The 21,434-nt window shown below is 40.6% G+C and overlaps 1 protein-coding gene across 1 annotated transcript in view; it reads right to left on the reverse strand.

Annotated features, from left to right (window-relative positions):
* Positions 1 to 4,648: 4,648 nt before the first annotated feature.
* Positions 4,649 to 21,434, reverse strand: part of ccbe1 (collagen and calcium binding EGF domains 1) — a 385,149-nt gene continuing 368,363 nt past the window's right edge. The window contains exons 10-11 of the mRNA XM_073064183.1: positions 13,931 to 13,966; positions 4,649 to 10,057 (exon numbers count right to left, since the gene is read on the reverse strand). Of these exons, the coding sequence (XP_072920284.1) occupies positions 9,845 to 10,057; positions 13,931 to 13,966 (249 nt within the window). The 3' untranslated portion in view covers positions 4,649 to 9,844. The remainder of the gene's footprint in view (positions 10,058 to 13,930; positions 13,967 to 21,434) is intronic.

The raw sequence follows: 21,434 nt of genomic DNA on the forward strand, positions 1-21,434 counted from the left end.
AAGGAATTAATTGTCAGGCTTAAAAAAACATCTCAATGTCTGAAGCGGTCTGTTAGAAATGAGTGCTACGGTGGTGAAGTGTCTGGCCCATCACTCTACAGTGGCAGTGATCACCGATTCAGGAACCTGCACACTCTCCCCCTCGGCCATCAAATCTGTGAACACACCATAAACCTATGAACACAAGCACACTTTTTGCTCTCTTTTTGCACGACTCATTTTTACATTTCTTATTGTAATTTATAGTTAATTTTTAGTGTATTGCACTGTACTGCTGCCACAAAATAACAAATTTCACAACATATGTCGGTGATAATAATCAGAATCAGAATCAGGTTTATTATCACCAGCATGTGATAAGAAAGCGTACGGCGGGATTCATCAATCGTGGGATTGAGTTTAGGAGCCGAGAGGTAATGTTGCAGCTATATAGGACCCTGGTCAGACCCCACTTGGTGTACTGTGCTCAGTTCTGGTCGCCTCACTACAGGAAGGATGTGGAAGCCATAGAAAGGGTGCAGAGGAGATTTACAAAGATGTTGCCTGGATTGGGGAGCATGCCTTATGAGAAAAGGTTGAGTGAACTCGGCCTTTTCTCCTTGGAGCGACGGAGGATGAGAGGTCACCTGATAAGGTGTACAAGATGATGAGAGGCATTGATGGTGTGGATAGTCAGAGGCTTTTTCCCAGGGCTGAAATGGCTGCCACAAGAGGACACAGGTTTAAGGTGCAGGGGAGTAGGTACAGAGGAGATGACAGGGGTGAATTTTATATGCAGAGATTGGTGAGTGTGTGGAATGGGCTGCCGGTGATGGTGATGGAGTCGGATATGTTAGGGTCTTTTAAGAGACTCCTGGATAGGTACGTGGAGCTCAGAAAAATAGAGGGATATGGGTAACCCTAGGTAATTTCTCAGATAAGTACATGTTCGGCACAGCTTTGTGGACCGAAGGGCCTGTATTGTGCTGTAGGTTTTCTATGTTTCTATGTGATATGAAATTTGTTAACTTAGCAGCAGCAGTTCAATTCAATACATAATATAGAATAATAATAACAATAATAATAATAAATTATAATAATAATAAAAAATCTTCAAATTTGGCTTATGTTATTTTTCAGTTTAAACCTTTTCAAAAACGATTAATAGCTATCATTTATAAACAGTTAATGAATGCTCACACATCGCCTAATGATAGGGTTCAACGCTCCTGGGAAGTAGAACTTCAACATTCACTCTCAGATAACCAATGGAGTAAAATTTATTATTTAGTTAATAATTCATCTACCTGCGCACGCCATATTTTAATTCAGTTTAAGATAGTACATAGGGCCCATATGTCCAAAGATAAATTGGCGCATATTTTTCCTAATATATGCCCTTTTTGTGATAGATGTGATGCAGAAGTGGCTACTCTAACCCATATGTTTTGGTCATGTGTAAGTTTAAATAATTTTTGGAGGGACGTGTTTGGAATATTATCTAAAGTTATAGATATGGATGTTCAACCTAATCCACTTACAGCAATTTTTGGGATTTTCCCAGAGGAAGCAAGCAAAGTGTCTGGCTCCGCCCAACATGTGATAGCTTTTTCAACTCTACTGGCTAAGAGAGCTATTTTTCTACACTGGGAAGAATCTAACTCGCCCACTGTTTTCTATTGGCTCTCGTCCATCATGTCATGTTTAAGCTTGGAGAAAATTAGAAGCCGGACATTTGATACATCTTTTGATTTTGAACAAGTCTGGCGACCCTTTATTCAATATTTTCACATGATTTAATTTATCTTTATTTATTTTTCTTTATTGTCTTTGGAGAATATCCTTGTCCATGAAGGTTCGGAGATGACTGGAAGGATGTGTTTTTTTTTCTCTCTCTCTTTCTTTTTTAAGTTTATCCTCATTTGGACTGCCCAATCTTTCTTTTTCTTTCTTTCTCTCTTTTTTGTTTTAGTTTAGTTAGTGGGGTTTTTCTTTCTCTATCAATAAAATTTTCAATCCTTTTTTTTACGATTGCTATGAGGAGTTGTAATTTCTCTCTGACCATTGTATATATAACAGCATAATATATTACCTATTTGAGTTTGATATTATATGCTTTTTGTCTTTAATATTGCTGTTTATATGTCTTTTATATTATCTACTTGTTAAACTCCTCTTTCGATTTGTAATTGTATATTCTTTATTTGAAAATCAATAAAAATGAAATATTGTGAAGAAACTGAATGAAATATTGGATATAAGAGGGAGTGAGTGTGTGTGTGTGTGTGTGTGTGTGTGTGTGTGTGTGTGTGTGTGTGTGTGTGTGTGTGTGTGTGTGTGTGTGTGCGTTTGTGTAAAATTCCTAGTGACTAAAATACACAAATTCAACATGAGTGGAAAATTATAGAAAATTTACAGGCACTTGGGAGATTTCAGCTACTTAGGGAGAGGCAGCATGGATTTATAAAAGTCAAGGTATGTAAGTAATCTAATTGAGTTTAACTAGCTAACCTATTTTTTTTAACAAAGTAACAGAGAAGCTTGATGAACTGACTGCAACAAATTCTACCCATGCAGATTGGATCACGAAGCTGGTGTAAGAATGGGGTAAGCAGATTGCAGTGGCATAATGGTGTCGTGGTTAGCACAGCACATTACAGTACCGGCAGCCGGTTCAATTCCCACCGCTGCCTGTAAGGAGTTTGAACGTTCTCCCCGTGAACGCATGGGTGTCTGCTTTCCTCCTACAGTCCAAAGACATACGTTGGTAGGCTAATTGGTCAGTGTAAATTGTCCTGTGTTAATTGGGGGATTGATGAGCGGCACAGCTTGAAGGGCAGTAAGGGCTAATTCCATGCTGTATCTCAATAACTAATTCATAATAAAAGAATGGTGGGTAGGAGTGGTCCACAAGGGTTAGTGCTAGGACTATGATAAATCATTTGGATACTGGATTCCAGTAAGGTTTCAGTAATTACTGATGATCTGATCTTGGAGGTGTATTAAACAATGAGGATGATACTGACCTATTGCAGCAGAACCGATAGAGGTGTACAATATGCTGAGGCATAGATAAAGTGGGCTGGTAACATATCTTTTTCAGGGTGGAAATGGCTAATATGAAGGGCATAGTTTGAAGGCGATTGGAAGGAAGTATAAGGTGATGACAGAGATAGGTCTTTTACCCAGAGATTGATGGGTGTGTGGGAATGCATTGCCAGGCTGGTGGTAGAGGCAGATACATGAGGGACGTTTAAGAGACTTTTAGAAAGGCACATGGATGAAAGAGAAATGGAGGGCATGTGGGAGGGGAGGATTAGATTGATCTTGAAGTAGGCTAAAGGGTCGGCATAACATTGTGGGCCGAAGGGCCTGTTCTATGCTTTATCTTCTGTGTTCTAGAAAGTAGATAGGTTGGCAGAATGGGCAGATATAACAGCTGAAATTTTAGTAGGAGGTGATGAATTTTAACAGATAAGTTGGGACTTAAATTCAAATTCAAATTCAAGTTCAAGATTAATGGCAGATTTCTAAAGAACGTGCAAGAGAAAAGACACAAGGTGTTTTATGCCATTGATATTTGATGCAGCAGAATGTATTGAGAGATACTAGGCATTATAGTAGCACTGAGTTTTCATTCGCCGATGTTGTTATCCCATCGTGATAACGTGCACACAGATATCATCCAAAAGGTGGTGTGATGTCCTGAGGTTTTGTATCTCTGTGACAAAACAGGATATTGATTATGACAAGAATATGTTCCAGCCATTTCATGAAGCACATACATCCACATGTCAACTTTGTTCTGTGGTTTGCTCTCAATATGTTTTGTGTGAGAATATGTATTGATGTGGGTGTGTACTGGTGTACTCAGTGGAGTGCTCCCGCATTTTTATATCAGATCATCATCACTATGTGCCATGGGTGATCATGGTCTTTCATCTGTCTTTATCTGAGAAGTTATAATAAATTGTTCAAAACTTTTGCCCGTCCTTCCCTTGATGTAACTCAAGGATGTCATGCACTGTCGACCATGACTATTTCTTCCATATTCCGTCACTGCAAGATGTTCTAGGTTCTCATTCCTCAGTACATGTCCCAGAAATTCCTGCTGGTTGATGATATCAGATCTCTTCTTATTCCAGCTTTTCGCAACACTTCCTTATTGGTTACTCTGTCCTTCCACAGTACTTCCAGAATTCTTCTCCAGAACCGCATTCCTGCAGCTTCAAGTCTTCCCTCATTTTGCTTTGATATTGTCCAACATCACGGATATCAGATAGAGTATTTGGTAATTGATGCTGTGATACATCCTTGGATGTTCCGGGACACATAATCACTGATGCATCCTCGAGTCACTGGGTGTTTTGGGTCTTTCAATATCAGACACCCTCACCCAGGTGACACAGCCAGGGCTAATCAGGCCCCAGCTTGTGTCCCAGCATGGTTCATACCTCTTGATCCATAGCCACCTGGAGGTTCACTCAGCAGCCTCTGTGACAGTCTTGACGGCTGTTCTTTTTGCAACCCTCATAATGGCAAGGAGAGAGTAGGTTCTGCAGAGTGAGCAGCCATCAAAACCTCTACAGCCCACCTCTATAGACTCACATCGTGCCCTCTACTCATCTCCACCAGCTCATGTTTTTATTACACTGGAATGAATAATCCATTTGATGTGGTAATAACCAAGTCCTCTTTTATTTCCAAACCTTATAGAAAAATTCTCATAACAGACATAATTAATATGTATTCTGTTTGCTTCTGACATTGCCATCCAGCGGTCAGTTAACAATATGCAAGTACCATACATAACAAACAGATACTGGACATCCTAGAACGGGGGTTCCCAACCTAGGGACCATGGGTCCATGGTATTGGTCCATGCCATGAAAAAGGGTGGGAACTCCTGGTTTAGAAGATTAGCAGCCAAGGGAGGGAGCATAGGAAACAGGAGTATGAGGATATTTCAAACAAGAGAAAATCTGCAGATGCTGGAAATCCAAGCAACACACACAAAATGTTTTAGAAATTCAGCTGGCCAGGCAGCATCTATGGAAAAGAATAAAGTCACGAGGAGACTTAGTCACTTACATCCATTTCCCAAGAATCCAGGATCACAAATGATCCATTCCCTAATTCCATAGGCATATTTTAATTCTATCCCTTCATGCCATTAGTTAACAAGAACCTTTCTCAGATTCAAATTTGACCATTTTTAATTATGAGGAGAGTTTTCATTTTCTAACAGACACTGCACATCAAGTTGTTTTTTATATTCTGAAAGAGGTGGCTCCATTATTTCATCCCCCCTCACATGACTTCACCTATCACCTTCTAGATTGATACACCTCCCCCTCCTCCCACCTTCTCATTCTGGCTTCTTCCCCCTTCTTCATTTTTCCTGATGAAGGATCTTGGCCTAAAATGTCAACTCTTTATTCTTTTCCATAGATGCTACCTGACCTGCTGAGTTCCTCTAGCAGTTTGTGTGTGTTACTCCACTATTTCAAAGCTGTGCTTTGGCCTCAGCCTGCTAAGGAGCATAAGTTGTTTCTTTTCTATTTCACCTGCTCCTCTAAAACTCAATCGTATCGGTCGTTCAAACTGACAGGAACAGTGTCCTCTAATGTATAACCCAACTTTGTCATTTAAGCACTGTGGTCCAAACATCCCTTTGGAAAGTTTGTCTGTGGGAAGACACTAGATTTTGGATTCATTGCATTATAAAGCCTGGTTACAAAGCAGAAAAGAAGTCTCAAGAGTCTAACGGATTAACAACACAGAAACGGGGCCATTCTCATTTCACAGAATGTAGGCCCACATGGCAGATGACAGGCTATTCAACTGGATTGATGTAATGGGTGAAAGTTTGAGTGTAAAGCATGTGGTGCTCAGACAGTAAGGCATAGGAACAGAGTTAGGCTATTGGGCCTATCAGGTCTGCTCTGATTTTGGCTGCGAAAGTGGAAAGCATTCGTTAGTATACTAAATAGCAATATTTTCAGACATTTATTATAAATGCCCTAACCTTCTAGATGATACTATGGTCAGTAATGTTTACTAATGTATAATAGCCCCAGGGAATTATGGAGAAGATAAGACCAACCCCTGGAAAAAAAGAGGGTAAAGGCCTGAGGTGGAGAAACAATAATTACTCCCATCAGGCCAAGCTGCAACAAGAGGCGCAGTCTGGCTTTGTCTGTCCTCATCTGAAAATTACTTCAAATAGAACTCAAGAAACTCAAGCCTACTCCAAGATTAATATAACCCTTTCCTCCTATATAGCCCTCCATTTTTCTATCATACTTGTGCTTATCTAAGAGTCTCTTAAATGTTTGTAACGTATCTGCCTCTGTCTCTACCTCTGGCAGGGCATTCCACGCACAACCTACTCTGTTTAAATAACCCACCTCTGATGTCTCCTCCAATCACCTTAAAATTATGCCCTCTCATATTAGTCATTGCCGCCCTTGGAAAGTCTCAAATGTTCACTTTATCTATGTCTTTTATCATCTTGTACATCTCTATCAATTTGCCCCTCATCCTCCTTTACTCCAAGGTGAAAAGCCCCAGCTCACTCAACTTATCATTATAAGACATGTTCTCTACTCCAGGAAGCATCCTGTTAAATCTCTTCTGCACCATCTCGAAAGCTTCCACATCCTTCTTATAATGAGGTGACCAGAACTGAGCACAATACTCCAAGCATGCTCTAACTAGGGTTTTATAGAGCGGAAACAGTACCTCGCAGCTCTTGAACTCAAAGCCCTGACTAATGAAGGCCAATACACCATTCGCTTTGTTAATAACCCTGTTAACGTGCGTGGCAACTTTGATGGATCTGTGTACGTACATGGGCTCCAAGATCCCTTTGATCCTCCACACTGCTAAGAATCCTGCCATTAATCTTGTACACTGCCTGAGACATGGAAACTGGAATTAAAAAAAATGCTTGGAACACAGCAGAATTATTATTATGAAAGAAATTAAATTTACAGAAGAACTTTTTTCAAATTAGCCATTGGTGTCAGATGACGCTGTCGGACAAGTGCATGTCTGACGTATGGGAGTTATTTGAGCAGAGTGCAGGACTGGTTTGTTCCAGGAAGGCTAAGGATAATGAGGGCAAGGTAAGGGAACCCTGAATAACTCAAGAGATCTTAAATTTAATCAGGATGATCTTTTGTACCTTGGTAATTTGTCCACCTTTGTGAGCAGTTTTTCATTGATTCTTCTGTTTTTCTTACTGTGAATGTTGTAAGAAAATGAATCTCAGGGTTGTACATGGTGACACATATATACTTGGATAATACATTTACTCTGAACTTTAAAAAAGTTTAGGAAGCTACAATCAGAATGGGCTCTTGTGGAATATAAAGATAGGAGGAAAGTGCTCTTATAGGTGATTGGGAAATTGGCAAAATACACCATGCAATGTCCTTGGCAAGCAGGGTCAACAGTAATCCCAATGCATTTTATACTTATATTAAGAAAAAGAAGATAATTAAGGAGAGGGTCAGTCTACTCATGCCCACATAAAGGAGGGAATATGTCCTTGGAGTCAGGGCAAAATGCTAAATGAGTACTTTGTGTCATTATTACCAAGGAGAAGGAGTTGGTGGATAGTGACAACAGAGTGGGGCATGCCAATATGCTGGCACATTTCAATATAGAGGAGGAGACAGTAATGGGTCTTCTGAAAAGCATTACAGTAGATAATACCCCAGAGACTGAAGGCATCAATCCCTGAATATTGAAGAAAGCAAGTTGCTAGGGCTTTGACAAGAATCTTTGTGTCTTCACTAGCAACAGCTGAGCTCCCAGAGCACTGGAGAGTAGCAGATGTTGGACCTTTGTTCAAGAAGGGAAACAGGGACAATCAAGGTAATTATAGGCCAGCGAGTCTCACGACAATGGTAGGAAAGCTATTGGAGAGGATACTGAGGGTTAGGATTTGTGCATGTTTAGAAGGACAGGGCCTATTTAGAGGTGGTCAGCACAGCTTCATGTGGGGGCAAATTTGATTGAGTGTGTTGAGGAGCTTGATCAGGGTAAGGTAGTGGCCATTATTCACAAATATGGACTTCAGTTAGGCATTTGACAAAGTTCCTTGTTGTCAGTTGCTTTGGAAGATAAAGATGCAGAGAACTGCAAGTTTGGGTTTGGAACTGGTTTGCCCAAAGAAGATAGACAGTAGGGGTGAAAGGCTGTTATTCAAGCTGGAGGTCCGTGACCAGTGGTGTTCCACAAAGATCGGTGCTGGGATCTCTGTATTTTGTGATATATCAATGATTTTGATAGAAGAGTAGATGGGTGGATTATCAAGTTTGCTGATGACCCCAAGATTAGAGGAGTTGAGGACGGAGTGAAGAACTATTAAATAATAAGGTGGATATGGATCTGTTACACACATAGGCAGAGAAGTTGCACATGGTCTTTTAATTTGGGCAAGTGTGAGGAGGTGCATTTGGGGAGGTCAAAAGGAAGGAGAAATGATACAGTTAATTGTAGATCCCTTGTTAGCATTGAGGTACAGAAGGATCTTGAGGTCCAGGTCCATCATTCACTGCAAGTGGCTATGTAAGTGGATAAGGTGGTCATCATTATCATCATTGTGTATGATCATTCTTGGCAATTTTTTCTACAGAAGATGTTTGTCATTGCCTTCGTGTGGGCAGTGTCTTTACAAAACAGATGAGCCCAGTCATTATCAATACTCTTCAAAGACTGTCTGCCTAGTGCCAACGGTCACTTAACCAGGATTGTGATGTACACCAGCTGCTCATACGATCATCCACCACCTGCTCCCATGGTGTCACGTGACCCTGAGCAGGAGGCTAAGCAGGTGCTACACCTTGCCCAAGGGTGACCTACAGGCTCCTCTGGTAGAGGTGCACCTCCAACTCACCACACTGGATAGATTAGTAGAGAAGTTATAAGGAACATGTGCCTTCACCAGGATGTTGCCTGGATTAGAAGGTGTGAGCTCTAAAGACAGATCGGACAAACTTGGGTTATTCTTCTTAGAATGTCGGAGGCTGAGGGGAGACCTGATAGAGGTTTTTAACATTATGATAGGTATGGATAGGGTAGATAGTCAGAATCTGTTCCCCAGTGTAGGAATGTCAAAACACTAGAAAACATGCTTTTATGGTTAGATGGAGGAGATTTAAAAAATGACATGAGGGACAAGGTTTTTATGCAAAGAGTGATAGGTGACTGTAATGGGTTACCAGGAGTAGTAGTGGAAAAAGGCAGTTCAGTAGGGTTTAAGAGGCTCTTAGATAGACACATGGATACAAAGGGAATGAGGTGGCAGGGTATATCAATGAGAAACAGGAGGAGGAAACTCAGTATAAATTACCATCAAGATCGGCACATCATTGCCAACTGGCTTGTTCAGTACGGTACTATTCAATGTTCTGTGCTCTTGTTTATGCTTAACGTACCTTCTAATTTCAGGTCTGCTGAATAATCTGATATAATTTATAAAAGAACCAGTAATTCCTAAATACAGAAATCATGAACAAAACTAAAAATGTGAGTAAAGTTTTGCGATAGAAGCAAGATACGGCAATTGCCTGTATTAGGGAAGATTGTGCACATTTCCTTCTCATAGATCTGAAATGTTAAATGTGACAAAATATTTGCTCAGAATTTGTCAGTCTGGTCTGTTATATAATGGAACTACATCAAAACTCTAGACCTCATCTCAATTATTACTCTCAATAAAAGTAGTTCTCTGATACTGATATTGAAATAAAATTCTACACCAGCATAGCGAAATTTATTACATCCTCACTGATTCAATCCCTTCAGTCTAGTTCCAATGGAAGAGAACTGTTAAACAGCTTTGAAAGCCATTTCACTTCCATGCAGTTGGTCTCTTTGGGAATTCTTCTGATGGGCCTCTGTGTCTGTGGTCTTCACCTGATCCCCAGTCAGAAATCTCGTGACTCAGCGGCTCCTCTGCAGTGGCGCCATTTCCACGGCCGAAAGCCTTCAACTGGAGCTCGGCAATGTCATTTCTAATGTCTGCCAACATCAGCAGCAAAAAATCGAAGGAGCCTGGCGGACCCTGCAAACAATAATTTCTCAATATTAGTTTTGAAAGAGCAACTTAATTGCTTCTACATTTCAAGGAATATACAGCTGAGGCTTTGTGCACCTGGCAACATCTGTGAAATAAGAAACACGAGTTAACGTTTCAAACTGAAGACCCTACGACAGATCTTAGAAACAGGGATTCCTATTGCAAAATTATTCTCTGCACTTTCGAGTAAGCTTTGTAAATTTTCTAGATCTGGTCCTGATGTTATGGTGTGAAAGTCTTTATTTTTCCATATACACTTATATATATTAGGAATTTACTGTGGTGTGTTGACACGTAATAAAAACAACACCATTCAACAATTATAAATAATAAAATATTATATAAAACAAAGTTAGAGATTAATGGATGGATATGGAATAAAATGTATACAAATATGTTTTTATGAATTAATGACATTTTATTTTATATCCAATGGATATTCCATATACAATGTAGACAGCATTATAAAAAGTGGCCTAAAGTGTTCACAGTGTAGTGATGGCTGTAATAGATAGAGGGGGTGGGATAGGGTCTAACTGGAAGGGTTGATCAGACTAACTGTCTGGGGAAAGAAACTTTTAAAATGCGTGAGGTTTCTGTTTTAATAGCCTTATAGTGATTTCAGATAGGAAATTTTGGAAAAAATAGTTTTCTGGCTGGGTAGTGTCCACAATGATTTTTTACCTACTTGCTTTTTTGTTCTAGACATTTATAAATCCTGTAGTGATGGTAGATTGCAGCCTCTGATCTTTATTGCTGTCCTGACCGTTCACTGTAATTCATGAACATTGTGAAAGGATGCTGCAATATATGTATCAGTGAGTCTACAGATTTGCAAGTGTTTTTAGGATAGTTGTAGCAGTTTTGGTTAATTAGGATTAGCTATAATTGTACTAAATAGTGGAACATGCTGGAGCAGTTGTATCTACTTGTAATTTGTTCAAGTACCTCTCAGCTTTAATGTCTCTTATGGAGTGAAAGAATATCTTCTTTTTAAGCCAAGCTAAGGGCCAACAATAAACATTGGCTTTTATAGTACCTGGCTCATTTTATCTTGACCAACAGATGGTTTTTGCACATTGAGTAACTAGAAATTGACTTGATAAAGGTGTACAAGATGAATAGTGTTGGTGTATTTAATATTTCAATAATATTTGAGTAATCTTGTATATATATTGTTCGATTAAGCATTCTAGTTCACTTAACTAATTTAGTATGAGTTATATGTATAAATACGTGACTTACATTCATCATTACGCTTTCACATGATAAGCTCGCACCTTGGTTAAAAATAAGCTCGTAACCTGTATTTTGGACTGTTGTATCCTCCTTTGAATTAGTTTAATGTTTTGAAGTTACAAAACAGAACAATAACAGGCATACATTGAGTGGACAGCCAAAGACTTTTTTGAGGGGGGGAGCTAAAATGTGGGGGTGTGTGTGTGAGGTATGATTTTAAGGTATCTGGAGGAAAGTATAAAGAGGATGTCAGAGGTAGGTGTTTTGCACAGAGGGAGTGGTGGCTGTATGGAATACCTTTCCAGGGGTGGTAGTCGAGGCAGATATATTAGGGACATTTAAGAAGCTCTTAGATAAGCACATGGATGATAGAAAAATGAAGAGTTTTGTCGGAGCAAAGGTTAGATTGATCTTAGAGTAGGTTATAAGATCAGCACAACAAACAGCCTGTACCGTGCTGTAGAGTTCTGTGTTCTAAAATGAGGTCAATCCTGATACCTACACCACACCCCTGCTCATCTTCTTCCATCAATCTGCTGCCATCTTCTTGACTGCCTGACCTCAACTGGACTCGGAATTGGAATTATTCCAACTGACCTGGTAGAGTTTATACTTCTGCACTGGAGAGCAGGAGAGCCAAAGGATAAACACAAGAGATTCTGTAGAGGCTGCAAATCCAGAGCAACACATACAAAATGCTGGAGGAACTCAGCAGTTCAGGCAGCATCAAAGGAGAGGAATAAACAGTTGTCATTTCAGACCAAGACTCTTCTTCAGGACAATACAATAACCTACCTCTGCAATGCAGCTCTAATGTACTTAGATGTTTCAATATATGTAAAAATGGGCCATTAACATATTCGGATACACAATATAGTAAAATCTTAGAAAAAAAATCAGCCCGAAATGTCGACAGTTTATTCCTTTCCATAGATGCTGCCCGACCTGCAGAGTTCCTCCAGCATCTTGCATATTTGCATGTATTACTCAGGATAGCAGAAGTTTCTGCCCTTGGTGGAGCAGACTCAATGGACTGAATGGCCTAATTCCGCTCTTACACCTTATGGTCTAGCCACATTGCCTTAAAATGCTGCTCATGTTTTCAAGGAATTCACTACAATTCAGAAGAATGAGGGGTGACCTCATTGAAACCTATTGAATGATGAAAGGCCTTGATAGAGTGGATGTGGAGAGGATGTTTCCTATGGTGGGAGAGTCTAGGACCAGAGGACGCAGCCTTAGAATAGAAGGGTGTCCTTTTAGAACAGAGATGAGAAAGAATTTCTTTAGCCAGAGAGTGGTGAATCTGTGGAACTCATTGCCACAGGAGACTGTGTAGGCCAAGTCTTTATGTATATTTAAGGCAAAGGTTGATAGATTCTTGATTGGTCAGGGCATGAAGAGATATGTGGAGAAGGCAGGAGATTGGAGCCGAAAGGGAAAATGGATCAGTCATCATGAAATGGCAGAGCAGACTCGATGGGCCAAAATGGCTTCATTCTGCTGCTACATCTTATGGCCTTCTGGTAAGACTGGTCTGGTGAGTTTACTGATCTTCCTTTGCACTAACATTGTTAATAGGTATCCCAGGTATTTCTTTTCTTGTACAAAGGAAGATTTGAAATGTGCTCTTTATTAACAGATGGTGATTTTATTCTGAATAAAAGCTTCAAAATGAAAGTTTGAATCCTTCTGGCATCGGTCGTCATGTAGGATCATTAAATGTTTTAAGTGTATGTGCTTTCATGTGCTCAGTAATTAACTATTCATGGATGGATTTAGGCCAGCAATCAAAAACACATAGGTATATCCCTACCACCGCTTCCCTCTGGAAATTAGAAATTTGTTCACCAGCGCACATGCTGTCATTTACTTGTTTATTAATAGAGCAATAAATGAGGTCCTCCTCTTTTCAAGGATCAGGGATGAACTTTATTCGCCATATGTAGTGCCATGCAGTATATATGTAGCTAGAGTACTTAAGACTTTTGCACAGCATTGCATTTGTCAATGTGGAGCGGAGAGTGGGTTTGTAAATTTCGCTGGTGCAAAAGATGTTGGGAAGACTGAGGAGGGTGGAACGCCATGGGAAGGGTGTGGGACAGGTGGCAGAGAAGGAGCACTAAGGGCTGGAGAAGTCATGGGTGCAGACACACCCAGCCTTGAGACATCATTTGATTCCAAGCAATTGGTTTATTGATCATTACAGAATGCCTCTCTGGTGCTTCCTGCTCCCTCCCTCTCTCTTCCCCTTTTCCCAACCAGGATTCCACTTTCCCTGCCCCCGATCCACTGCCAGTCATATCAGAATCAGGTTTATCATCGCTCACATATGTTGTGAAATTTGTTTATTTTGTGGCTGCAGTACAGTGCAATACAAAAAAATTATTAAAATACTCTGCAAAAGTCTTAGGCTCCTAGCTATATATATGTACCTAAGACTTTGGCACAGTTACATTTACAATGTAAACTGAATTAAAAAATCACATTTAAAACATCTACAGTGAAGTGCAGTGATTACATGCTCATGTATTACCAAATGTGCAGTTTTATAACACTTTATTTAATTGCAACTTCTTTTTTCAGTTAAATTCTATAGATCGGTATCATTTCACTTACAGGGGATCCCCTTGGTCCTGGTGCACCTCTTTCACCCTGTAATGGGACAAGACAATGATTAGAATGAGAATCAGAATCAGGTTTATTATCATCGACGTATGTCATCAAATTTGTTGTTCTGCAGCAGCAGTACTATGCAGTGCATAAAAATGACCATCAATTACAATAAGAATATAAATAAAAATTAATAAATAGTGCAAATAGAGAGCAAAGTAGTGTTGATATGTTCATGGACTGCTCAGAAATCTGATGGTAGAAGGCGTTCCTAATATATTGAATGTCAAGGATCTAGGATCAACTTTAATTGCCATAAATGTACATTTACATGTATTAGGAATTTGTTGTACATTGGTATAACATGTAACAAAAAACAACATTCAAAAGAATAAAGAATGATATAAAATATAAAGTTAGAGGTTAAAGCATGGATATGGAATAGAATATGCATAACTACATAAATACCAGCATATATTTACAATGTAAACAGCATTATTAAAAGTGGTTTAAGGTGTTTACTGTGCAGTGACAGGTAATAGATAAGAAGGGTCGTGGCCCGAAATGTCAACTGTTAATTCGTTTCCATAGATGCTGCCTGACCTGTTAATTAGACAGAGAGTTTGGGAGGGCTAACTACAAAGTAGAATGGTTGATCAGGTTAACTGCCTGGGGAAGAAACTTTTAAAATAGTGTGCAGGTTTTGTTTTAATCCTACCCCTGCATGTATTACTGCCTTTAATTTTCCAACATTGATATAATTTGTTATATTAAATAGACAGGACATGTTGCATTTGATCAGACTGGAAATTTTTCTTTTAGTTACTTGTGAAACTGAGGCTTTAAAAGGCATTGGTCAGACTACACTTGGTGTATTGTGAGCAGTTTTGGGCCCCTAATCTAAGGAAGGATTTGCTTGCATTGGAGAGGGTTGAGAGGAGGTTCATGAGAATGATTCTGGGATGGAAAGTGTTAATGTATGTGGGGGCATTTGATACCTCTGGGTTTTTACTCACTGGAGCTTAGATAACATGTGAATGGGGGGAGGGTTGGTAATCTCATTGAAACCTATTGATTATTGAAAGGCCTGGATAGAGTGGGTGTGGAGAGGATGTGTCCTATAGTTGGAGCGTCTAGGGCCAGGGGACACAGCCTCAGAATAAAGGGACATCCATTTAGAACAGAGTTGAGGAGGAATTTCTTTAGCCAGAAGATGGTGAATCTGTGGAATTCATTGCCACAGATGGCTGTAGAGGCCAAGTCATTAGGTATATTTAAAGCAGAGGTTGATAGATTATTGATTAGTCAGAGTATCAAAGGTTACAGGGAGAAGGCAGGGGAATGGGGTTGAGAGGGATATTAAATCAATAAATGAATGTGCAGACTCAATTGGTCAAAAGGCATAATTCTGCTCCTAAGTCTTATTATCTTATGGTCTAAGCTGCTCTTTATTCATGTGTATCGATAAACGGTGCAGCAGACGTAAGTGGTAGTGAGTGGAGGTGCAGTTGGTCAGGAATGGGGGATGTGGAAAGATTGACTCCCAATAGAGGGTTAGGGAAGTTTATATGATTAAAAACTGTGAAATAACAACTCTCCACACTGCTGAAAGCTTAACTCAAGGTAGCCAGATCTAGAATTATATTCTTTAGATGGGCTTCCAGTCATCAGATTTTGGAATCCATTTTAGCTATGAACTGCAACTTCGGCCTTCTATAGCTCTGAGGTGCCGGAGACTGACAAATGGCACCAACTGCCAGGCACAGCAGGCTAGGTCTTTCCCTGCACCAGCATGGGCCAATGTGGGCAGGATTTCTAACTCTAGCGCCTCAAGCAACAACTTTTGCTACTATCGCTTCTTCCCTGTAAGCAAATTACTTGGCTCCTACCCCCCTAGACCTTTCTGTCTAAACATCTTTTCAGTGCCTCAACAGCTTCCTCTGGCAGCTTATTCCACATACCCTTCACTCTCTGTGTGAAAAGTTTTCCCCTCACATCCCCTTTGAAGTTTTCCAATCTGACCGTAAATCTCCGCCCTCCAGTTTTACGCTTCACTCATCGTCATTATGTGCCGTGTCGTATGACGTGGGCAATCATGTTCTTATCCATGACCATGATTGCTCTTGGCAAATGTTTTTACGGAAGTGGCTTGTCACTGCCTTCTTCTGGGCAGTGTCTTTACAAGACGGGTGACCTCAGCCATTATCAATACTCTTCAGAGATTGTCTGCCTGGCATCAGTGGTCGCATAACCAGGACTTGTGATATGCACCAGCTACTCATATGACCATCCACCACCTGCTCCCATGGGTTCTGTGACCTTGATCAGGGGGCGAAACAGGTGTTACACCTTGCCCGAGGGCGACCTACAGGCTAGTGGAGGGAAGGAGTTTCTTACATTGGTAGAGGTGTATCTCCATCCCATCCCATGATGCTTCACTACCTTGGGAAAAAGACTGTGACCATTCACCCTATTGATTCCCACACAATTTAATATCCACCTGTATTTAATTTACTTTATACGGTCACTCCTTAATCTCTTATGCCACAGAGAAAAACAACCCCAGCCTATTTAATATCTCCTTATAATTCAAGCCCCTTGATCCAGCTAACACAAGACCATAAGACAAAGGAGCAGAATTAGACATTTGGCCCATCCATTCTGCTCTGCCATTCAATCATGGCTGATCCTTTTTTCCCCTCCTCAACACCACTCCCTAGCCTTCTCTCCATAACCTTTGATGACATGTTCAATCAAGAACCTATTGATCTCTACCTTAAATATACCCAAGGTCCTGGCCTCCACAGCTGCCTGTGATAACAAATACCACAAAATCACCATCCTCTGGTTAAAGAAATTTCTCTGTATCTCTGTTTTAAATGGACACCCCTCTATCCTGAGGCTGTGCGCTCTTGTCCTAGACTCCCCCACCATGGGAAACATCCTTTCCATATTTACTCTGTCTAGGCTTTTTAACATACAAAAGGTTTCAATGAGATCCCCTTCATCCTTCTAAATTCCAGCGAGTACAGACCCAGAGCCATGGAACGTTCCTCATATGATAACCCTTCCATTCCCAGAATCATCCTTGTGAACCTCCTCTGAACTCTTTCCAATAACAGCACATCTTTTCTAAGATGAAGGGCTCAAAATTCAAAACTCAATACTCAAGGTGAGACCTCACTAGTGTCTTATAAAGCCTCAGCATCACATCCATGCTCTTGTATTCTAGACCTCTTGAAATAAATGCTAACTCTACCTGCAAGTTAACCTTTAGGGTGTTTTGGACAAGGACTCCCAAATCCTTTTGCATCTCAGATTCGTGGATTTCCATTTTAGAAAATAGTTTGCACATTTTTTCAACTACCAAAGGGCATAACCATGCATTTTCCAACATTGTATTTCATTTGCCACTTCCTTGTCCATTCTCCTAATCTGTCTAAGTCTGTCTGCAGTCTACCTTTTTCCCCAACACTACCTGCCCCTCCACCAAACTTTGTATTATCTGCAAACTTGGCAACAAAGCCATCTGTTCCATCATCTAAATCATTGAGATACAGCATAAAAAGAAGCAGTCCCAACACCGACCCCTGTGGAACAGCACTAATCACTGGCAGCCAACCAGACAAGGATCCTTTTATTTCCACTCACTGCCTCCTACCAATCAGCCAATGCTCTAACTTTCCTATAATACCATGGGCTCTTACCTTGGTAAGCAGCCTCATGTGTGGCACCTTGTCAAAGGCCTTCTGGAAGTACAAATATGCAATATCCACTGCATCCCCTTTATCCATCTTACATATAACGTCCTTAAAGAATACAACAGGCCTGTCAGGTAAGATTTTCCCTGAAGGGAGCCATGCTGACTTTGTCCTATTTTGCCCTGCGTCAGCAACTACTGCATATCCTCATCCTTAGCAATTAACTCCAAAATCTTCCCAGTCGCCGAGGTCAGGCTAACTGGTCTATAAATACCTTTGTGAATCGCATGTGAAAGCTTTGTAATGCTATTATTGCACATGAGATTTAAGCACAGATCCAGGTTATTGTTGGTCTGCAACCAAGAGCACAGTCATGCTTGAAAGCTTGTGGTGCCTCACAGAGATGAGTTGGATAGTGTGACAAGGATAGTTTACAACCCACCTTCATATGTCCCACCCCTGGAGTCCAACCCTAATTTAGAGCTGCAGTCTTCTATCAACTGGGGCGACATGGCAGAGTAGTAGCTAACAGCGCTAGTGAACTGGGTTTGTTTCCTACTGCTGTCTGTAAGGAGTTTGCATGTTCTCACCATGACTGTGTGGGTTTCCCCTAATTACTTCGGTTTCCTCTCAGATTCTCAAGATGTATTGCAACACACACAAAATGCTGGAGGAACTCAGCAGGTCAGACACTATCTATGGAAAAGAATAAACAATCAATGTTCCAGAAGAGTCTTGGCTCAAAACATCGACTGTTTATTCTTTTCCACAGGTGCTGTCTGACCTGCTGAGTTCCTCTAGCATTCTCTGTGTGTTGCTTTGAATTTCCAGCATTTGCGGACTTTCATGCCCAAGATATATCGGTTCAGGTTAGTAAGTTGTGGGCATGTTGTTTATGTTGTAAGTGTGACAATACTTGCAGGCTGCCCTCATGATGTCCTCAAATTGTGTTGGTCCTTGACTCAAATGATCCATTTTACTGTATGTCTCAATGTACATGTGACAAATAAAGCTGATCTTTCACCTCTTTTTTAAATCTTTACCTGATAGATGTTAGGTGGGAATTGAAGCAAACTAAAACAGAAAGTAATGGGAATTCTCATCAGAAACAAGAGACAATCTGCAGATGCTGGAAATCCAAGCAACACACACAAATTGCTGGAGGAACTCAGCAGGCCAGGCAGCATCTATGGAAAAAATTACAATCAATGTTTTAGGCCGAGACCCTGCAGCAGGACTGGAGAAAAAAAGATGAGGAGTAGATTTAAAAGGTGGGGAAGGGGAGAGAGAAACACAAGGTGATAGGTGAAGAGCTGGCAAGTTGAATGGTGAAAGAGATACAGGACTGGAGAAGGGCTTGCTTTTATTAGGCAAGGTATTGAGTTCAAAAGTCAAGAAGTTATGCTGCAGCTTTATAAAATAGTAGTTAGGCAGCATCTGGAGTATTGCATACAGTTCTGGTCACCTCATTAGAGGAAGATATCAAGGCTTTGAAGAGAATGAAGAAGAGGTTTACCAGGATATTCCCTGGATTAGACGGCCATGTGCTGAGTGGTTGGACAAACTTGGGTTATTTTTTCTGGAGCGGCAGAGGCTGAGGGGAGATATGATAGAGGTTTATAAGATTATGAGAGGCATAGGTAGGGTTGACAGACAGTACTTCTTTCCCAGGGTTGATATGTCTGAAACCAGAGGGCATCCATTAAAGGTGAGAGGTGGTAATTTCAAACGAGATTTGAGGGGCAAGTAGTTTACACAAAGACTGGTGGAAGTCTGGACTGCACTGCCTAGGGTGGCAGTAGAGGAGGTACATTAGGGACTTTTAAGAGATGTTTAGATTGGCACATGGAAGGTTATGGGCACTGTGTAGGCAGAATAAATTAGTTTAGCTGGCCGTTAAATTACTAATTTAATTTGTTCAGCACAACGTTGTGGGTCAAACAAGCCTGTTCCTATGCTGTAAAACCACTCCTCATCCTCTAATTACTCGATATGTACTCTCTTGATCATATGTACTTTTTAACAGAGGACCAAGAACAGAACAAAGCAAAAGGAACCTAATTTGCATTTTCAGCTCTGAAACAGGATTTGATGCATCTTCTCTCCAAAGATGTCGGTGGAAACGCAGTTTTTATTTTATTTTAAATTTCTGGTAAAGACACTTGCCTTTACGTGCTTGACTTTTTTTTTGTTAAAGAAAACATATGGCATGCTTGCCCTTATTAGTCAAAGAACTGAGTTCAAAAGTCAGAAAGTTATGTTGCAGCATTATAAAACTCTGGGTAGGCCTCATCTGGTTATTATCATCATCATTATGTGCTGTGTCGTAAGGTGTGGGTGACCACAGTCTTAACCATGACCATTGATTGTTCTTGGCACATTTTTCTGGAGAGATAGTTTGTCACTGCCTTCTTCTGGGCAGTGCTTTACAAGACGGGTGACCTCAGCCATTATCAATACACTTCAGAGACTGCCTGCCTGGTGTCAGTGGTTGCATAATCAGGACATGATATGCACTACTGCTCATAGAACCATCCACTACTTGCTCCCATGGTTTCGCATGACCTTGACCAGGGGTCTAAGCAGGTGCTACACCTTGCTCAAGAGTCACCTGCAGGCTAACAGAGGGAAGGAGTGCTTTACAACTCCTTTGATAGAGATGTATCTCCACCCTGCCTCCCTAATCTGGAGTACTGCATTCAATTCTGGTTGCCCCATTATAGCGGGAATGTGAATGCTTTGGAGAGAGTGCAATAGACGTTTGCCAGGATGCTAGCTGGATTAGGGGGCATGTGCTATAAGGAAAGTTTGGATGAACTAGGCTTGTTTTATAGACCAAAGAGAGGCCTGACGGAAGTTTAGAAATCATAAGAGGCATAGATAGAGTAGAAAACTGGTATCTTTATCCCAGGATCAACATGTCGAATTGCCTGCCTGTAGTACAGTGCCATCGGCACTGGGCTTTGTGCTGAATGCTCCAGGGTTCAGACCTAGTCTTTCCATGCACACTTTCTATCCATGATTGGCTGAGCATCGAGCTCGTAAAAAACAGATAAATGTTAATGACATGGCAGAAAATACCATTCAATGGGCCACAAGGAAAGGAATAACAAAAGAATAACCTAGTGTCTAATACTAGGTTAATGTTAGAGGCAAAAGTTCAAAGGAGCTGTTTAAGGCAAGTTCTTTTTTACACAGATTGATGTTTGTATGGAATGCGCTACTTGGTGAGGTGGTGGAGGGAGATATGATAGAGCCACTTAAAGGTCTCTTAGAAAGGCTTATGTATCTGCAGAGATTGGATAAGGACCAGGTGCAATCAAAAAGGATTAGTTGTCATTAGCTTAATTACTTTGGCATGACATTGTGGGCTGAAGGCCTGTTCCTGTGCTGTACTGTTCTACGTTCTATATTTCCAGCAGCTGTGGTGTTTTCCTTTTTGATGATTAATAGTGTCCTTTGAGGAAAGACTGCCTTGTAGGCTGTGATGTGTGTGCCAAGGATTTAGTTTGGGACTTTCTCACTCTGCCCCATCTCTTTGAATTCTATATTCATTCGACAAGCCATTGGGACAAGCAGATTTTTAATAATATTTTTCTGTCCACAATTCCTTCCATTCCTCTGACTGCACACTGGCCTGAGGATGAGAGAGTGCATTTGGGTTGTTTCTTCTTGTCTTTTGAAATGCAAAATCCTTATTTTAATCCATATTAATTTATGTCCCTGGATAGGAAAATTTCACATCAGTCCAATGCCACTTTGAAAGCATTTAGATCAATGAAGAATGTATTAGGTTTCTCTGAGCAATG

Source organism: Hemitrygon akajei, chromosome 13 (assembly GCF_048418815.1).
Source record: "Hemitrygon akajei chromosome 13, sHemAka1.3, whole genome shotgun sequence".
NCBI lineage: Eukaryota > Metazoa > Chordata > Chondrichthyes > Myliobatiformes > Dasyatidae > Hemitrygon > Hemitrygon akajei.